At 41.4% G+C, this 16,047-nt stretch overlaps 1 protein-coding gene across 1 annotated transcript in view; it reads right to left on the bottom strand.

Moving 5' to 3' along the window:
- The window catches only part of API5 (apoptosis inhibitor 5), a 31,429-nt gene extending 17,054 nt beyond the window's left edge, over nucleotides 1-14,375 (bottom strand). The window contains exons 1-9 of the mRNA XM_061610810.1: nucleotides 14,163-14,375; nucleotides 10,814-10,975; nucleotides 7,159-7,252; nucleotides 5,617-5,682; nucleotides 5,072-5,223; nucleotides 3,595-3,801; nucleotides 2,717-2,821; nucleotides 2,183-2,272; nucleotides 444-625 (exon numbers count right to left, since the gene is read on the bottom strand). Coding sequence (XP_061466794.1) covers nucleotides 444-625; nucleotides 2,183-2,272; nucleotides 2,717-2,821; nucleotides 3,595-3,801; nucleotides 5,072-5,223; nucleotides 5,617-5,682; nucleotides 7,159-7,252; nucleotides 10,814-10,975; nucleotides 14,163-14,231 — 1,127 coding nt within the window. The 5' untranslated portion in view covers nucleotides 14,232-14,375. The remainder of the gene's footprint in view (nucleotides 1-443; nucleotides 626-2,182; nucleotides 2,273-2,716; nucleotides 2,822-3,594; nucleotides 3,802-5,071; nucleotides 5,224-5,616; nucleotides 5,683-7,158; nucleotides 7,253-10,813; nucleotides 10,976-14,162) is intronic.
- Between the last annotated feature and the right edge of the window lie 1,672 nt (nucleotides 14,376-16,047).

Genomic DNA, 16,047 nt, shown 5'->3' with positions numbered 1-16,047 from the left:
CATTATTTGAACATTGTGATTCTATGCATGTTAACTCAGAAGCAATTTCCATTGTATTCAATGGGGCGTACTTCCAGAAAAGTTTGCATAGGATTGCAACCATAGAGATCTGAAGTCGGAAAGCTAATTTTTTTACAAGTGGCTAAGACACATCAGTCAGGGGCAGAAGCAGATCTGGCACGTCAGTTCTGGGCTACACAGCTACTCTGACAAACATTTCCTTCTTGCACTGAAAATTAGGAACACTATCTTCAGTCTCAAGTTTCAGTTAACCTTTTTTACTTTTGGCCAGCATTTGCTAATGAACCTTATGGGTAATCATAATTTGCAGAGGAAAGAACAGCAGGATTTCCCACAACTTCATTATTGCTACTCTGTTAAAGCTTGCACAGAAGAGAGTGAGTGAGTATGTATGTATACATATATATAGAGAAAAATGTTACCTGATTTTAAAGTCTTTCACTTTCTCTGTGTTCAGCTTGGCTGTCAGGAAGTCTGGAAGTTTTCGGCCTAGTTGATGAAAGCTATATAACAAACATTCCACATAGCTGAACTGCAATTTTGGCTCTTCATTCCCAGCGTTCTCCCCATTCTCCGCTTCTTCTGGAGGGAGTGGCATGTATTCCTGAGAAACAGAAACTAGAAGAATTAATACTTGTTACTTCATCTAATATTTATCATGCCATTGCCCCAGCTACGTATTCTTTACTAAGTTTCCTTTAAGTCCACAAACTTAAGTTAAGCCATGTTTGTCCTTTAACACACACCTGCCAGCACTTTCCCTATTATCCTGTCCCTGCTCTTCCCTTCTATTCCTCTGATTGACCAAGAGTAGGCAGCAGCATTATTAAATATTTCTTTTACTTCACTCAGTCAAGTTTAGTCTACTTTTGTCTGTTTTCCCCTGCACCTCTACCTCTGCAGAGTCTTTCTCTATTCCCCAGTCCCTACTATTCTCCTGGTACATGTCCTCTGCAGCAAGGTAAAGATACTCTGCATGAACTTGGAGGCAATTATATTTACACTGTCTAGTACAGGGATGGGAAACCTGGGGCCTTTGGTCTTGTTTCATGCGTCTAAGGGGAGCCCAGAGGGAAAGCTGTAACAGATGGAGTGACTGAACATGAAGGGGGGGGGAGCCCTCTGTAAGCAATCAGTTCAGATCTCTGGTAAGAGAACTTATCCCTCCTCTGGCAACCTGCTGGGCAGGGAGGAGGGATGGCCATGCCCTGCTCCACTCACTTCTAGGACATGTTATCAGAATTGGGCTGCAATCTCAAGCCAAGCCGTATTTGCTCTTAACAACACACATCTGCTAGCACTCCATTTTTTAAATTTATTTATTAGATTTATATCCCACCCTTCTTCCCCGTAGGAGTCCAGGACAGCACTTTCTCTATTATCCTGTTCCTGCCTGTACTGTTAGAGCACTATGACAATAGAACTAATTACCCAGGGAGGTGGTGGGCTCTCCAACACTGGAGGCATTCAAGAGGCAGCTGGACAACCACCTGTCGGGTATGCTTTAACTTGCATTCCTGCATTGAGAGGGGGTTGGACTCGATGGCTTTATAGGCCCCTTCCAACTCCACTGTTCTATGATTCTATGGTTCCTAACAGATCACCTCCGAGGGAAAGCAGCCCAACCAAAAAACCCAGTCCCTTGTCTAGTAGAAACAACAGGTTGGCCACCAGACTTGGACATAATTTGCAGGCCCCTGCCCTTTACTATAGAAGCCAAGCAGGCATTTTTTTTAATTGTTTTAAATTTTTTAAATTGTGTTTTAAATTGTTTTTAAAAGATGTGTTTTAAATTTGTATATTTGTTTTTAATGTTTTTAGTTACTGTAAACTCCCAGAGAGCTTTGGCTATGGGGCAGTATACAAATACAATAAATAAATAAATAATTAAATTTCCTCCCAGCTGCCATTCAAGCAGCTATCTTAAGATGTTGTGCTATTCAGTGAGGATTAAAGTTCAAGAACTTCACACTGGTAAACAAGTTGTATAAGAAAATTAGTAAACATCTGGTGTAGAATCCCACTAAAGCAATTAGCTACTATAACACGGTTATCCCTCTGGAAATTACAAGAAGCATTGTTCTGTTCAAATAAAGTTGGAGGCCTAATGAAATCTAATTACAAACTGTTAGTATCTCTCCAAGACTAACAATCCTCTTACCAGTAATTTATCAAAAAGCTTCTTTAAATTTGATTCTAGCTTTTCCATGTCTCCACAAAAAGAGCTCATCTCAGCAAGCAGTTTCAGTACCTGGAAGGGGGAGGGGGGGAGAGGAGAGAAAAAGTCATTGGAAAATTAAGAGTTGCAACTTTATACCATTATAATTTTAAATAGGAGCGGATTTTAAGCTAGAAGGAAAGGACTTGTCCCAAATATGACAGTGCAAACCAGAAAGTGATCCCCGAAGATTGAAGTTTGTGTCTACTGTAGGATATTTTGATTGCATACTCCTTAAGACAGACCATTCTACACAATGGTGTAGACTCTACACAAGAGCTCTTTCAATTTTGTTCTGCATAGCACCATGCGTGATAAAAAGCAAATTGCAAAAAATGCATTAGTAGAGAGTTTGAGATAAGGCAATTTCAGAATCGGCTTTGTTAATGATCAAAATTAGCAATAAATTTCTTCCCATCTCCATTTGACGTATCTTGGATAATTCAGTCTATGTAAGATATTTCCAGATTAGTTTACCTCTAACTGGATATCAAGGCCTTCAACTGGGGTGGTCAGAGAACTCAAGTTTGGCAGCACATGCTCACAGAAGTAAGTGACAAATCTTGTGGAATGAACATTTTTCTGTGGAAAACCAAAACAGCAGTTATAATTGCAACATTTTCCAATGCTTTGTAACACAATTCCAATCTTTCATTCAATACCAGCTAACACTATAAGCTTTTCTTTCACAAGGTTGTTAAAATTATCATATTACTAGGTAAACAGGGCCTTGTTTTTCCATGACTGAAATACCTTCAAAGCTTTTGGACAGCAAGATGCTCAGATAAACAGTAGTGCTATTTACATACAATTACCATTTATAAAAACTACAAGTGCAATGAGAAGAGATCTTAAACGGGTTGGTTCCCTCTCTCTTGAGCTTTAGGTGAGCTGCCAAAATGTTTTAATTCCACTTAGCTTTTAATGTGATTTGATTTTTTTGTCTCCTCCTTGTAGGGTTTTTTCTTTAACAAAATGTACATACCACTTGAAAAAATGGTCCTCTACAAAAATTTAAGAGGTTTACAAAAAAATTGTTTCAGTTGATTTTATTCTGCACTTGGCTTTAATGTATTAACTGGGTTTTATTGGACGATATCCAAAGTTAATCATACTCACAGTAGAGCCATTGAAATCAATATATTTGTTTTTCCATTGCTTCACTGTAAGCCACTTGGGGGCCCTTCAGGGGCCAAAAGTAGGATACAAGTTATTTTATAAATACATACAGTATAAGCTACAAATGCAACAATCTTTTCACAGCCATGACTTGCATTATGGGATATTCACTCCATCACACCCAACATTTGTCACGCTGAGTTGGTACAATGCTTTTAAAAAACGTAAATACTTACTGAGAAAAGTGGGACTGCTTGACGAGTACACTGCAAGAGTCTATCCACACAATCAGGGTCAGATGGGTTAAAAGTCTGTTCAAGGTCAGCTTGTTCAGCCACTAGTTCAACTAGCTGCTGCCGCCCACTCACTGTCTGCAGACTTTTTAGGCCAGATAGTATTTTCATAAATAAGACAAACTCTTCTCCTGTCACATCCTCAAGCACCTTAAGAGAAGCAAGGAAGAAGAATACACAGAAAAGAATGAACAATCATACCAACACAGCTGGGGAAAAGTGCCTATGTATCTTGCAAATAACAATGGCTTGCTTCATTTTTTACAGCACATTTTAGTGTACAAACTGTTTAAAAAGTTCTTCATTTAGTTTCAAAACTTTTGTACATTAACGGTTAGGCTCTGGAAGAAATATTTTCCCCAAGGCCAGATAGTAGGTCTCATATTTGAGCAGAAACTTGAATCTTGGTTGACTTGACCTAAATCCAGCACTCTTAGCCATGCCACACTGAATCAAAGTGTTGTAGTCTTTATATTAGCAAAGCTGGAGTTTAATGCAAGGAGCCCAGGCTGCAATCCTATGTATACTTACCAGGGTTACTTCTAGGCATGCACAGGATTGCATTTTAAATAATAAGAATGTATATAATAGCATGCACTTTGCACAAGAGATATTATTATCAAGAGAGATTATTGCAGCAGGACAATTTTTAGTTATGTAGTGCTACATTCAAATGCAACAGTAGTAAAATACCTTTATTAGGATTAACTGAAACATCAAAAAAAATAAGGGGCAAGTTTGAGTTCATAGAGCTCTTTTTCAGGCTGCATGTTTAAGAGAAAAAAATGAGGAAGGAGAGGAAAACAATGCTGGGCATGATGAAAAACCCCATTTGCAGCAGCCTTAAAATGGAACTATGATATACAGAACTGGGATAAAGAAACAATGGCTCCTTTCCATCTTAAACTATAAATACTGGCAGTTATTTGGATTTGTCTCTAGCACTAATTGGAAATTTACCCTTATGTGGCTAAGAATAAAAGTAAAGAAAAAGATGATAAATCTTTATATTGGCAAAGCTGGTGTTTAATTCTAAGTAGGATACAATGTAACATTCAATAGATGCCAGATTGGTAGCATTAGCAAGTGGATTGACAGCATGTTTTCTACACACACAATATGTTAGGTAATAGAAACTTTTCCTCCAATTCTAGGATCATCCTCTTGGATGGCTCAATTAGGTATTCTCCAAAGCAGACAAAAACATCTGTAGCCTTGCTGGTCCATTAGGGGGAAAGAAGATTAAAATCAGCATACCTTTATCAGGACCAACCAAAATGTCTCAAAATACTGAACCAGAGGAACAACTTGGTTACCTGCATTTTTTATTTACACCCATATGCAGTACTTAATATGTAAGTGTCTGATAGAAAGTATTTTTGTCATGACAAATATAATTTAACTAAATTAATGTACTCACCTTCTTTGATTCTGTTAGTATGAGCTCTTCTACTTCTTTTGTTAACACCTCTTCAGGCAGTGTTTTGAGTTTTGTGGAGAGGAATTTGATGGCTCTTTCTCGCACAATATCCTCTCCTTGGAGAATCTGACTAAATAAGCCACCCAGTGTTCCTAAAATAGAAACAGAGATCACATATACATCCCTTTACAATTAATAAAAAAGAGAATTTTGTTAAATATCTAAGTGTTCCAGGTATATGTTAAAGCATGAGTCAGCTACATGGAAATGGTGTAAACAATTTTAAACTTTATACCACATCGAAAAATTCCAGTTGATTCCAACAGATCTGCACCACCCTTGGAATAGCTATATACTGTAATAACTAACGTATTCTTTGTATCTTTGCAAATTGTTCTACTATTGTTGTCAAGGTATTGACATTGGTAACTACTCCATAACCCCCACCCAAAGATAATGAATTCCTTCACTCATTACAAAAGATCCCAGAGAATCTAGAAAACATTATATTTATAAAATATATCATGATAAAATGCTTTCTTTACCTTTGGCATCCATCTTAAATATGCTTAGTAAAGCATTGTTAACTAAGTTGAATTCTGCAGAATCATCTGGGGGAAAAGAGAAAACCAAAGTTTAAAAATCTTTTGAAAGCTAACTACATAAAGCCAGGCACTGGAAATTAGAAAAAGTAGAATCTCATGTGATAAGAAATTATTCAAAGAACTAATTGAAGAATGTAAGTGATAACATTTGTCAGTAAAACAGAAGGCAGACTCTATGACAGTGCAAATGCAAACCTGCATCCAGCTGACTTAAGTTTCCTTACGATAAACAAATAAACAATTCCCTGTACAGTGATAGCAGTATAATACTGCTTATTTTGCATCAGAAAAAAGCACAAAATGGTTGCGAAAGACAGACACAACAATGTTTAATTGGTGGGTGACATCCAACATCCCACAGGCAGACTTCTACTTGTGCAACACAACTTCCCCTTCCGTTTCACCCCCCAGGTATACCCCCCCACTTGCTCCAGTGGGACTCCAACCTTTTGGGGGTGCATGGGGAGGCTAGAAGAGGGAACTGATTCTGCTAATGGTGCCATTCCATTGGTGGATGGGCACCACTGGATTTATCCCACTGTCTAGGAGCCATAGACATTGATCCCACACTTAGGTGTCACTGCAGCTTTTGAAGCAGCACTGTTTGCAACAAACCTATGCAGCTCTCAAGACAGAGACCTGGAGGCTTCAGGTGGTCTTGTCTTCCCGAAGAAGCTAGCATACAGTATTCCTGTACTAGATAGAATAGCAGTACCAATGACAACTGCTTCCCCAGTGTGTTAGGAGAGGGCACCTTCTAGTGACAGAACAAGAGAGAGAGAGTGTGACGCTGAATGGTCAGGCAGTTCTGGCTCAGAGGCACGCCTGTGCTTTTCTGCCTGCAATAGTGTATTAGCATACCATAGCACTTCTCTACACTGTGCACCACAAACCTTTTAGGATGTCAAGATTGACATGCATCTTTTATAACATACAGGTTACCAGCTCTCTGTACATGATGAGTCTTTAATCCAAGGAGATTCAGAGTGTTTAGGAATTTGATAAGTAAGATAGCAAGTATGGGGAAGTACAGTAGTGAAATACTGACAATGAAAAACAAGAGGCTTAAGGCTACAAAAGATCCTCCGTGGCGCAGAGTGGTAAGCGGCGGTAACGCAGCCGAAGCTCTGCTCATGGCCGGAGTTCGATTCCAACGGAAGGAGGAAGTCGAATCTCCGGCAAAAGGGGTCGAGGTCCACTCAGCCTTCCGTCCATCCGTGGTCGGTAAAATGAGTACCCGGCATACGCTGGGGGGTAAAGAAAGGCCGGGGAAGGAACTGGCAAACCCACCCCATATATACGGTCTGCCTTGTAAACGTCGCAAGACGTCACCCTAAGAGTTGGAAACGTCTCACACTATAAGTGCGGGGACACCTTTACCTTTTTTAAGGCTACAAAAGACACCTCTAGCAATGAATATTTATCCTTGCTTTGATTACACCTTGCAAGGTGGCTACAAATAAGAACACCAATATTTTCTACCTGATTGAAGAAGTTGGGTGAGTATGTCTGCCACCCTGGGAAGGTTGTCACCAGTAGCAAACTGTGGTAATTCTTTGATTGCTTGGCGCCGGATCTATAAACAAAGACGCGCATGTTTATGAACTGAAGAAAGGAATTAAAATCCTCTCTTTCATAGATGATTCAACCTGACACGAAAAAAAGGCTAGGAAAAATAGCCACAATCTCTTGTATTTTTAGCTGACTGTGGTATCAGTGTTTTATGTTCACCATTACTGAGTTACTAAAGGGCTAAGGCTACCATGCGGCTCATCTAAGGGATTTAGCCTGAAATGTATTAACAAAGGACTCGGGAGAAGCTCCACTGAAAATGGGACTTACTTTTGAGTAGACATCTATAGATCAAATTTGGGCTTTTGTATCTAGTCATCAGGCCATCATAGAACACAAGTTTTACAGTCTGAAAGTAACACAGGGCAACATCAATAGAGACTAACTTACACTCAAATAAGTGCTGGTATTGACCTATAAAGCCTTACACGGCTTGGGACCACAATACCTGATGGAACACCTCTCCCGATACGAACCCACCCGTACACTACGTTCAAGATCAAAGGCCCTCCTCCGGGTGCCTACTCCGAGGGAAGCTCGGAAAATGGCAACAAGGGAGAGGGCCTTCTCAGTGGTGGCCCCCAAATTATGGAATGATCTTGCTGACGAGGTGAGCCTGGCGCCAACATTGTTACCCTTTCGGCGCCAGGTCAAGACTTTCCTCTTCTCCCAGGCATTTTAGCATGTGTTCTATATTGTTTTAAGTTTTTAAATTGTGTTTTAAATTGTTTTTAAAAGATGTATTTTAAATTGTATTTGTTTTTAGTTGTTGTAAACCGCCCAGAGAGCTTCAGCTATGGGGTGGTATACAAGTTTAATAAATAAATAAATAAAAGTGCAACATAGACAAGCTTAAAATGATAAATTTCCCTGGCAGATCACAACACACCTCATTAAAAGGAAAAAGTGTCTTCCTTTACATGTATAAGATTGCGCTGTGAACCCATAGATGACAGTGGGTAGGCAGAGTTACCACCTTCATGGAGGAAGCAAGAAAACAGAAAAACGCTGTGCCATCACTGCAGTTCACCATGCTGCCCCCTCACCACTGCTGAACATTATAACAAATAAAACATGTATAAAGAGCCAATGAGGGCCTGCTCAAGGTGCAACTTATACGGACCTTTCTGTAGTGACCCCCAAACTAAGAATATTCTTGTTCTGGATATTCAACTTTCTCACTTCATGTCAGTTTTGGAAGCAGGCAAAGATGACGTTGCTTGGTCTTGCTTTTCAAAGTTATCCCTCTTTCAGCTTTGTTAGTTTGTATCATTATTTTGTTTACTGTTAAGTTGGTATTTTTAATTGTTTCATGAATTTGTTTTTAAGTTCACATCAGTGGTTCTCCACCTGGGGGTGCTACCCCCAGGGGAGTTGCAAAGCCATCCCGGGGGGGTCACAAAGAGCCAAGAATTATTTATACATTAAAAAAAAATAATTTAAAAATTAACTAATGGCTGGCCTGTACACCAACTTTTGAGCTTACACTGCATGTGCACTCCACGTCCACATCGCCTTCCCTCCTTCCAGCCGCCACAGTCAGTTCCCACCATACAGAGAGCTGAGCAGCACTCAAGCAAGTGCATCAAGAAGGGGCCAGCTGGGCTTATTTAACCTCTAGTGTCTCTCCCCCCACCCTTTTGTCAGCAGAAGTGAGGGAAGATTGTTTGAGCTGATTGGCTCTGGCTGTAGAGACAGAGGGACCATGGGAGGGGTCTGCCTGCCAAAAAAGTGATGGGACAGAATCCCGGAGAATCCCCGTACAAATTCACAACTGGAAAAATGGAAATGGACTGCCTTCAAGTCGATCCCGACCTATAGCAACCCTATGAATACTCCAACAACTTAACCACTACACCACACTGGCCTCCTTAAAAATTCACTGTGTAGTTGACTTATAGCACAATGTATACATACCTACTCAGAAGTAAGTCTCTTTAAATTTACTAGGACCTGGGAGACCTGGGTTCAAATCCCCACACAGCCATGAAGCTCACTGGGTGACCTTGGGCCAGTAAGGAAGGCAATGGTAAACCCCCTCTGAATACCGCTTACCATGAAAACCCTATTCATAGGGTTGCCCATAAGTCGGAATCGATCTGAAGGCAGTCCATTCCATTTTTTCACTACCAGGTAAATCAAACTGCAATAATCAGACCAGACTAAGATTCTGTTCAAGCTTGGAAACTGTACTACTTTTTTTTGGGGGGGGGGGATGGTGCTTTACTGGTTAAAGGAAGTACAAAATTATGTCTATAATACAAGGACTTAGGCTGCAATCCTAACCAGGTCTATGCAGAAGTAAGTACTATAGAATTCAGTGGAGCAACAGCCATATGTTAGGCTGAGAGTTAGTTGCTGACCCAAGGCAGTAAGTGGGCAAAAAATGATGGTTAAAGAACATTTTTAAAATGTGAAATTGCATATGCTCAGTGTATTTTTGTTGCTGTTTATTAAGGCTTTGAGTTGTATATGTTCATTATATTTTGAAGTATGTTAAGTTGCCCAAATTTTGTTGTTTTTACTCTTGAGTTCTTTGCATGGTTTAAGGTTGGCACTTGGGGAGAGAAGGACTCTTGTGCTTTTAACAGCTGTGTGCCAGGCAGAAATTAAACATAAATTAAATAAAGCCTTTTCTAGTATGGAAATACAATTATGGGGAACGCTTCACCTGTTAACATTCTGTCTGCTAGACATATTATCATCATCATCACATTAAGCTTCCTGAGCCGAGTGCTGAAGAGGAGGCATCATTGTATACAGGTAGAACACTTAAAACCAGAGTCTGAATACCGTGGCATCAACCAGGCTCTGTTCACCACTCTGGGTGGTTTACTTTTATCTCCTTCCTTTCAATTCCTTCAAAATGTGTTAAAAGTTTATATTGCCGTAGCCTGCCCCTGGACTTTCTGGTGAAGGGCAGGTAGTAAATACCATCATCATTATCATATTTGTCTTGTGATGAATAACAAGTGACATTATTTAATGCTTCATTATGTATGTTTTCAATTAACAGAGACTAAAATTACAACAATTAGCATGTGAGGGTCGCAAAAACCTTTGAGGTTACAAAGGGGGTCCCACACTCATAAAGACTGAGAATCACTGGTTTATACAATGCAACGGTAACACATACTGAAGAGAAGTTTAGAAATTCCAGATAAACTATAAAAAACTAGGAAATGGATGTCCGCTCCTAAATGAACCAAAGTCTGTATAAACCCCAGCTCCCAAAGAAAAGATGAAAAAGGCTCTCACTCTACATTTGTTACCATCTGATAAGGTATAAATAAAAAAAGATAAATTGCCAACTTTGCACAATTTAATTTCATAAAATAACTGACCAATCAATTGTCAGACATGCCAATCCTTCCTTTAAAGAACCTACAGATGGCATATCTCAAACTCCTGGTTTAAGACTTTAAGGATGAAAAGTGTTCTTTCCCCCAAATTTGTTAGCATTAATCTGTTAGTGAGGAGGAAAAAGGAATGAATGAAATTATAAGGAATAAGAGGCAAGTGCTAAGCACCTCTTCAGTAGCTTGTTTGAAGAAAAAGCACTTACAGACACATCTTCATCCTCACAAAGGTCCAGTTGGGCATTGATAGCTGAATCTGCTAATTCAGGGAAATGTTTGAAAAATTTCGGAATAAATTGTGCTGCTAATCTCTTCTCCTTGGCACCTCCCTTGACACCATCCAAGATCACCTGGTAAGCATCTTTGTGCTAGGAGAGAAGATACAAACTCTTTGAAGGCCTGAACTGAAATATTAGAATTCAGTTCTAAGGATCTGCATAAGTTTACTTATAATGAACATAATATTAATAGCTGTTCAGAGAATACCCGTCACTCCAGATGAAAAGACCAAAAGAGGCATGCAGATGTTCAATACTTTCTAAAGCATCTAATACAAGGGAAAGGTTAAAAAGACTGCCATGGAGAAATGGGTAGCACTAGGTGCCTCAAGGCAGATAAAATGTAAGCCAACTGCTTTTTACTTGACAAAAAGATAGCTAGGGAATTAAAAAGAGAGAGAACGGAACATTAGATCTAAGGTCTCTGGGTTCATAAAGACCTATAACAAATTGATAAGGTGTTTTGGGAATGACTGCTTGTGATATACGCTATGTGGAGACGCACTCAATGACAACCAGAAGGTTCTGCTGGTACTGATCGCAACAATATGCCACTTGACAAGACATGGTGGTCAGAATTTAATACACCAGTGGTCCAGCACATGCATTGGCAAACATTTTATTTTCTGCTTGGAACAGTTTAAGGTGTTAGCCTTTAAAACACTGAACAGTTTAGGCGTATCAAAGATCTACTCACTACAGCCCACTGCAGACTCTAAGATCTTGCCACTATCTATGTGCCACAATGGCACTCAGGAAGATATTTTTGTGTTATACAATTATGGAACAACCTTTCCTAAAAGACTAAGGCTGCAATCCAAAACACATCTACTCAGAAGACCCACTGGGTCCAATAGAACTTACTCCCACGTAAGTGTATATTGGATTGTAGCCCTAAGGCCACAAACCAATACCTACTTACATGGCAGTTCTTTGAACTCAATAGGGCTTATTTCTGAGTAGCTATGTATAGGATTGCACTGTGAACATCTTTTGTAAACACTGAATGCCCATCCTGATGACACGCAGCTCTACTTCTCCTTTACATCTTCTTCAGGTGAGGGTGTCGACGTGCTGAACCGTTGCCTGGACGCGACAATGGACTGGATGAGAACTAACAAACTGAGACTCAATCCTGGTAAGACTGAGATGCTGTTGGTGGATGGTTTCTCTGATTGGATGGTGGATATATACCCTGTCTTGGATGGGGTTACACTCCCCCTAAAGGAACAGGTTTGTAGTCTGGGAGTCATCTTAGACTCTTCCCTCACACTTGAGGCTCATGTAGCCTCGGTGGCCCGGAATGCGTTCTACCAACTTCGGTTGGTAGCCCAACTATGTCCCTATCTGAGTAAGGAGGACCTCACATCAGTGGTACATGCTATGGTAACCTCACGTCTGGACTACTGCAATGCGCTTTATGTAGGGCTACCTTTGAAGACGGTTCGGAAGCTACAGCTAGTGCAAAATGCGGCGGCCAGACTGCTAACAACAACTAAGCGGTCTGAGCATATAACACCTGTGCTAGCTCGCCTGCACTAGCTTCCAATATGCTTCCGGGCCAGATTCAAAGTGTTGGTACTTACCTATAAAGCCTTATACAGCGCGGGACCATGATATCTGTCGGAACGCCTCTCCCGATATGAACCGGCCCGTACACTACGGTCTACTACGAAGGCCCTCCTCCGGGTTCCGACCCATAGGGAAGCCGGAGGGTGGTGACAAGATCTAGGGCCTTCTCAGTGGTGGCCCCTGAACTATGGAATAGTCTCCCCGAGGAGGTGTGCTTGGCGCCGACACTATCATCTTTTCGGTGCCAAGTTAAAACCTTTCTCTTCTCTGAGGCATTTTAATTCATGTTAATTTTAAATTATTATAATCTGATTTTAGACTACAGTTTTTTGTACAGTTTTGTATTGTGTTATATTATATTGTGTTATTTTTTTATTGTATTTTTAATGTTCACCGCCCAGAGAGCTGTTGCTAATCGGGCAGTATATAAGCTTAATTAAATAATTAAATAAAAATAAATCCTATTTGTCCTGAGTTTTGGGGAGCAGGCTTAATCTAGGAAAGACCTGAAGAGTGTTATCAACATTTATGCCTGTAGTTTTCAATATTAAATTGATACGTCATATGTTCTCTCTAATTTGCTAGCTATTCCCATGAAACTGCTAAAGGAGACAGTGGCACATGATGAAGGAAATGGCCTTTTTCTGGTCTTTTACAAAGCAAGGTACCAAGCAGCAAATACAGATGCTTGCAATGAAAGGAACATAAAAAAAATCCTGGGTTTTTAAGTAGAACACATTGCTCAGGTAAGGGCATCCCTTGGGGCAATAAAGTTAGAAGAGCATACATTGAGTAGAAACCTCTAAGGCTACAATTCTAAACACACATACGCCATTGAATATAGAGGAATTTGTAGGTAGACATACATACGAGTGAGATATAGTATATTCAACATAACTTACTACAGGCTACTTATCCCTCAAGAGTACACACTGCACAAAAATGAGATGCTACAATTTGACTGTACCGCTTTAGAATGCATATTTCTGAATGCACACCCAGAACCCTGTATCTATACACAAGCATATCAAGCATCACACTATGGTGAGGCTTCAATCCTAAACAGATTTGGGAGTAAGCTGCATTGAGCTAAACGTGCTTTGAACTAAGTATTTGTTAGATTATCATGCATGGCTTTCTCCATTATTAGTGGGGTTTTTTGGCACTTACAAAGAACTTTCAACAAAGTACGCGGATTTTTAAAAAAATAAAGACTTCATAGGCTGCAGACTTCAGTCCACCACCTGACTGCAGCTCTTACTATCTGAATATTTAGCTAACGAAGACCATATTTTCAATGAAAGCTTACGGGGGAGGGGAGGTGGGCAAGTGGGGTCTAATCCGCGCTAATGATGGTGAATGCAAAAAACCACAAACCCATCCCAGCGGCGGTCATTATTTTATCTTGTGTACATTTACGAAGTGGAGTATGAGAATAACGGGGAAGAGACAGGCCAAAATTCTCCTGAACAAAAATGACCACCTCAGAAACACTCTTACTGATCAACTTCAGAGAGCAAATTTCGCCTGCCACAAATCAGTTATGCCTCTTTCTTGGGGGTGGGGCCAGAAAAAGACAGATGGGAAGCCTGAGTCCTCTTCTTCCCTCGCCTCCCCGTTGGTTTCCTCCCTCCCTGGGTAGGCCCAGGAACCCGAAGCCCCACGCGCACGAACGCAGACTGCTCTCCGCGCGTCCTGCCCCCACCTCAGCCGCGGTCTCCTTCGCGTCGGCTAAGATGCCGTAATTACGGTACAGCTCCTCCACGGTGGGCATCGTGCTGCAACTACTCCTCAGGCCTGCCTACGCCTCGCCTCCTGCAGCTACGACAAAAACAACCACTTCCCTTCACCCCCACCCCGAGACTGAAGCGAGCGGAACCGCCTAGTCAAGCCGCGCATGACTTCCGCGGCATCCGACGGCGGCAAAGAGGGGGCTATACTACGCCTGAAGCGGCCCCTGCCGCCGCGGAGGTGTCATTGCAGTGGGCTTGATGCAGATGGAGAGTGAGTGACCCCTGTTGGAGGCAAGTATGCCTCTGAATGCCAGTTGCTGCGAATCACAAGAAGGGAGAGTGGTTTTGGGCTTAGGATCTGCTTGCAGGATTCCCCCAGGAATCTTGTCGGCCACTATGAGAACAGAATGTTGGACTACATGGACAACTGGCCTGATCCAGCAGGCTTTTCTTATGTTATGTTAAAACTTTTTAATTGCTCTTTCTCTCTCAGGATTAAGCTCAGCAAGCAAAAATACCAGCGGCCGATGTGCCTGATCATAATACCATTAACCAAAAATGATACAGCAGAATATGAATTGGGATATTTCTGGAAATCATCAGACCACAAATAAGTACACAACAGTCTTTGGCAGCTGCCAGAGCCCCAACACCCCAGCAGGGAGCACTGCTGATTCTTGCCCACTTAAAAAAAAAATCTGGTGCTCCAGTGACTGGATCAGGAAACAGCCAATTTAATTTCCCAGAATGACACTAGGTTGTGGGCAATGAAATGCAGAAAGTACAAGCTATGGATCTGATCCTTCAGATGGAGCGCGACTCCATCCAGAACAGGTAACCTGCCTATCTCCTGGACATGGGAATGACCTGCCCAAAGAGCCTCCATCTTCCCAGGATTCAAGCACAGTTTATTGGACCTCATCCAGTCCACTACAGCATTCAGACACAGATCCAGAGTGTTCACAACCACTCTTGATTGTTATGGAGAAATAGTGCTGTGTGTTATCAGCATATTGCTGACACCTTCCTCCAAAACCCCTAATGACCGCTGCCAATGGCTTCATATAGATGTTGGATAGCACTGGGGAGAGAATTGTACCCTGCAGTATGCTATAGAACAAATGCCAGGGGGCTGAAGAACACTCACTCAGTGTTACTCTCTGGATGCGACCCTGAAGGTAAGAGCAGAACCACCACCATACAGTGCCTCCAATACCCATGCCACTGAATTGGTCCAGGAGGATACTAAGGTCAATGGTATCAAATGAGAGACAGAGCAAAAGTAACAGAGTTGCACTCCCCCATCTCTCTCACGATTAAGGTCATCCATCAGGGCGATCAAGGCTGATTCTGTTCTGAAACCAGGTCTGAATACAGATTGTGATGGATCTAGATAATCACTTATTCAGGAATACTTGCAATTGCTCTACAACCAGCTTCCGACTGGTGACTGGTCTATAATTGCTACACTCCATTGGGCCCAGGGTGGGCTTTATAAGAAGTGGACGCACCACTGCCCTTTTAAGGACAGTGGGCATCATGCCATCACACAAAGATGTGTTTACTACACCTGTGATCCATTCAATCACCCCACTCTGTCTAGCTTTAATAAGCTAGGATGGACAAGGATCTAATGAGCAGGTGAGCGGGTGCATGATTGCAGCCATCTTGTCCACATTATCTGGAATTGATTCCACAACACTGGGTTCGACATTGCATTGGACACCTCAGCTAGTACTTCCACAATAGTCTAAATCACTGCGGAGCTGAGCAACTTTGTCCTCGAAGTGTTTAGCCAGCCTGTTACAGCTGGACACCATGTGCTCCAGAGGTCTACCCTTCTGGTCAGGAGTGACC

Source organism: Rhineura floridana, chromosome 2 (genome assembly GCF_030035675.1).
Source record: "Rhineura floridana isolate rRhiFlo1 chromosome 2, rRhiFlo1.hap2, whole genome shotgun sequence".
NCBI classification, from domain to species: Eukaryota; Metazoa; Chordata; class Lepidosauria; order Squamata; family Rhineuridae; genus Rhineura; species Rhineura floridana.
This window is presented reverse-complemented; position numbering and strand designations above follow the sequence as displayed.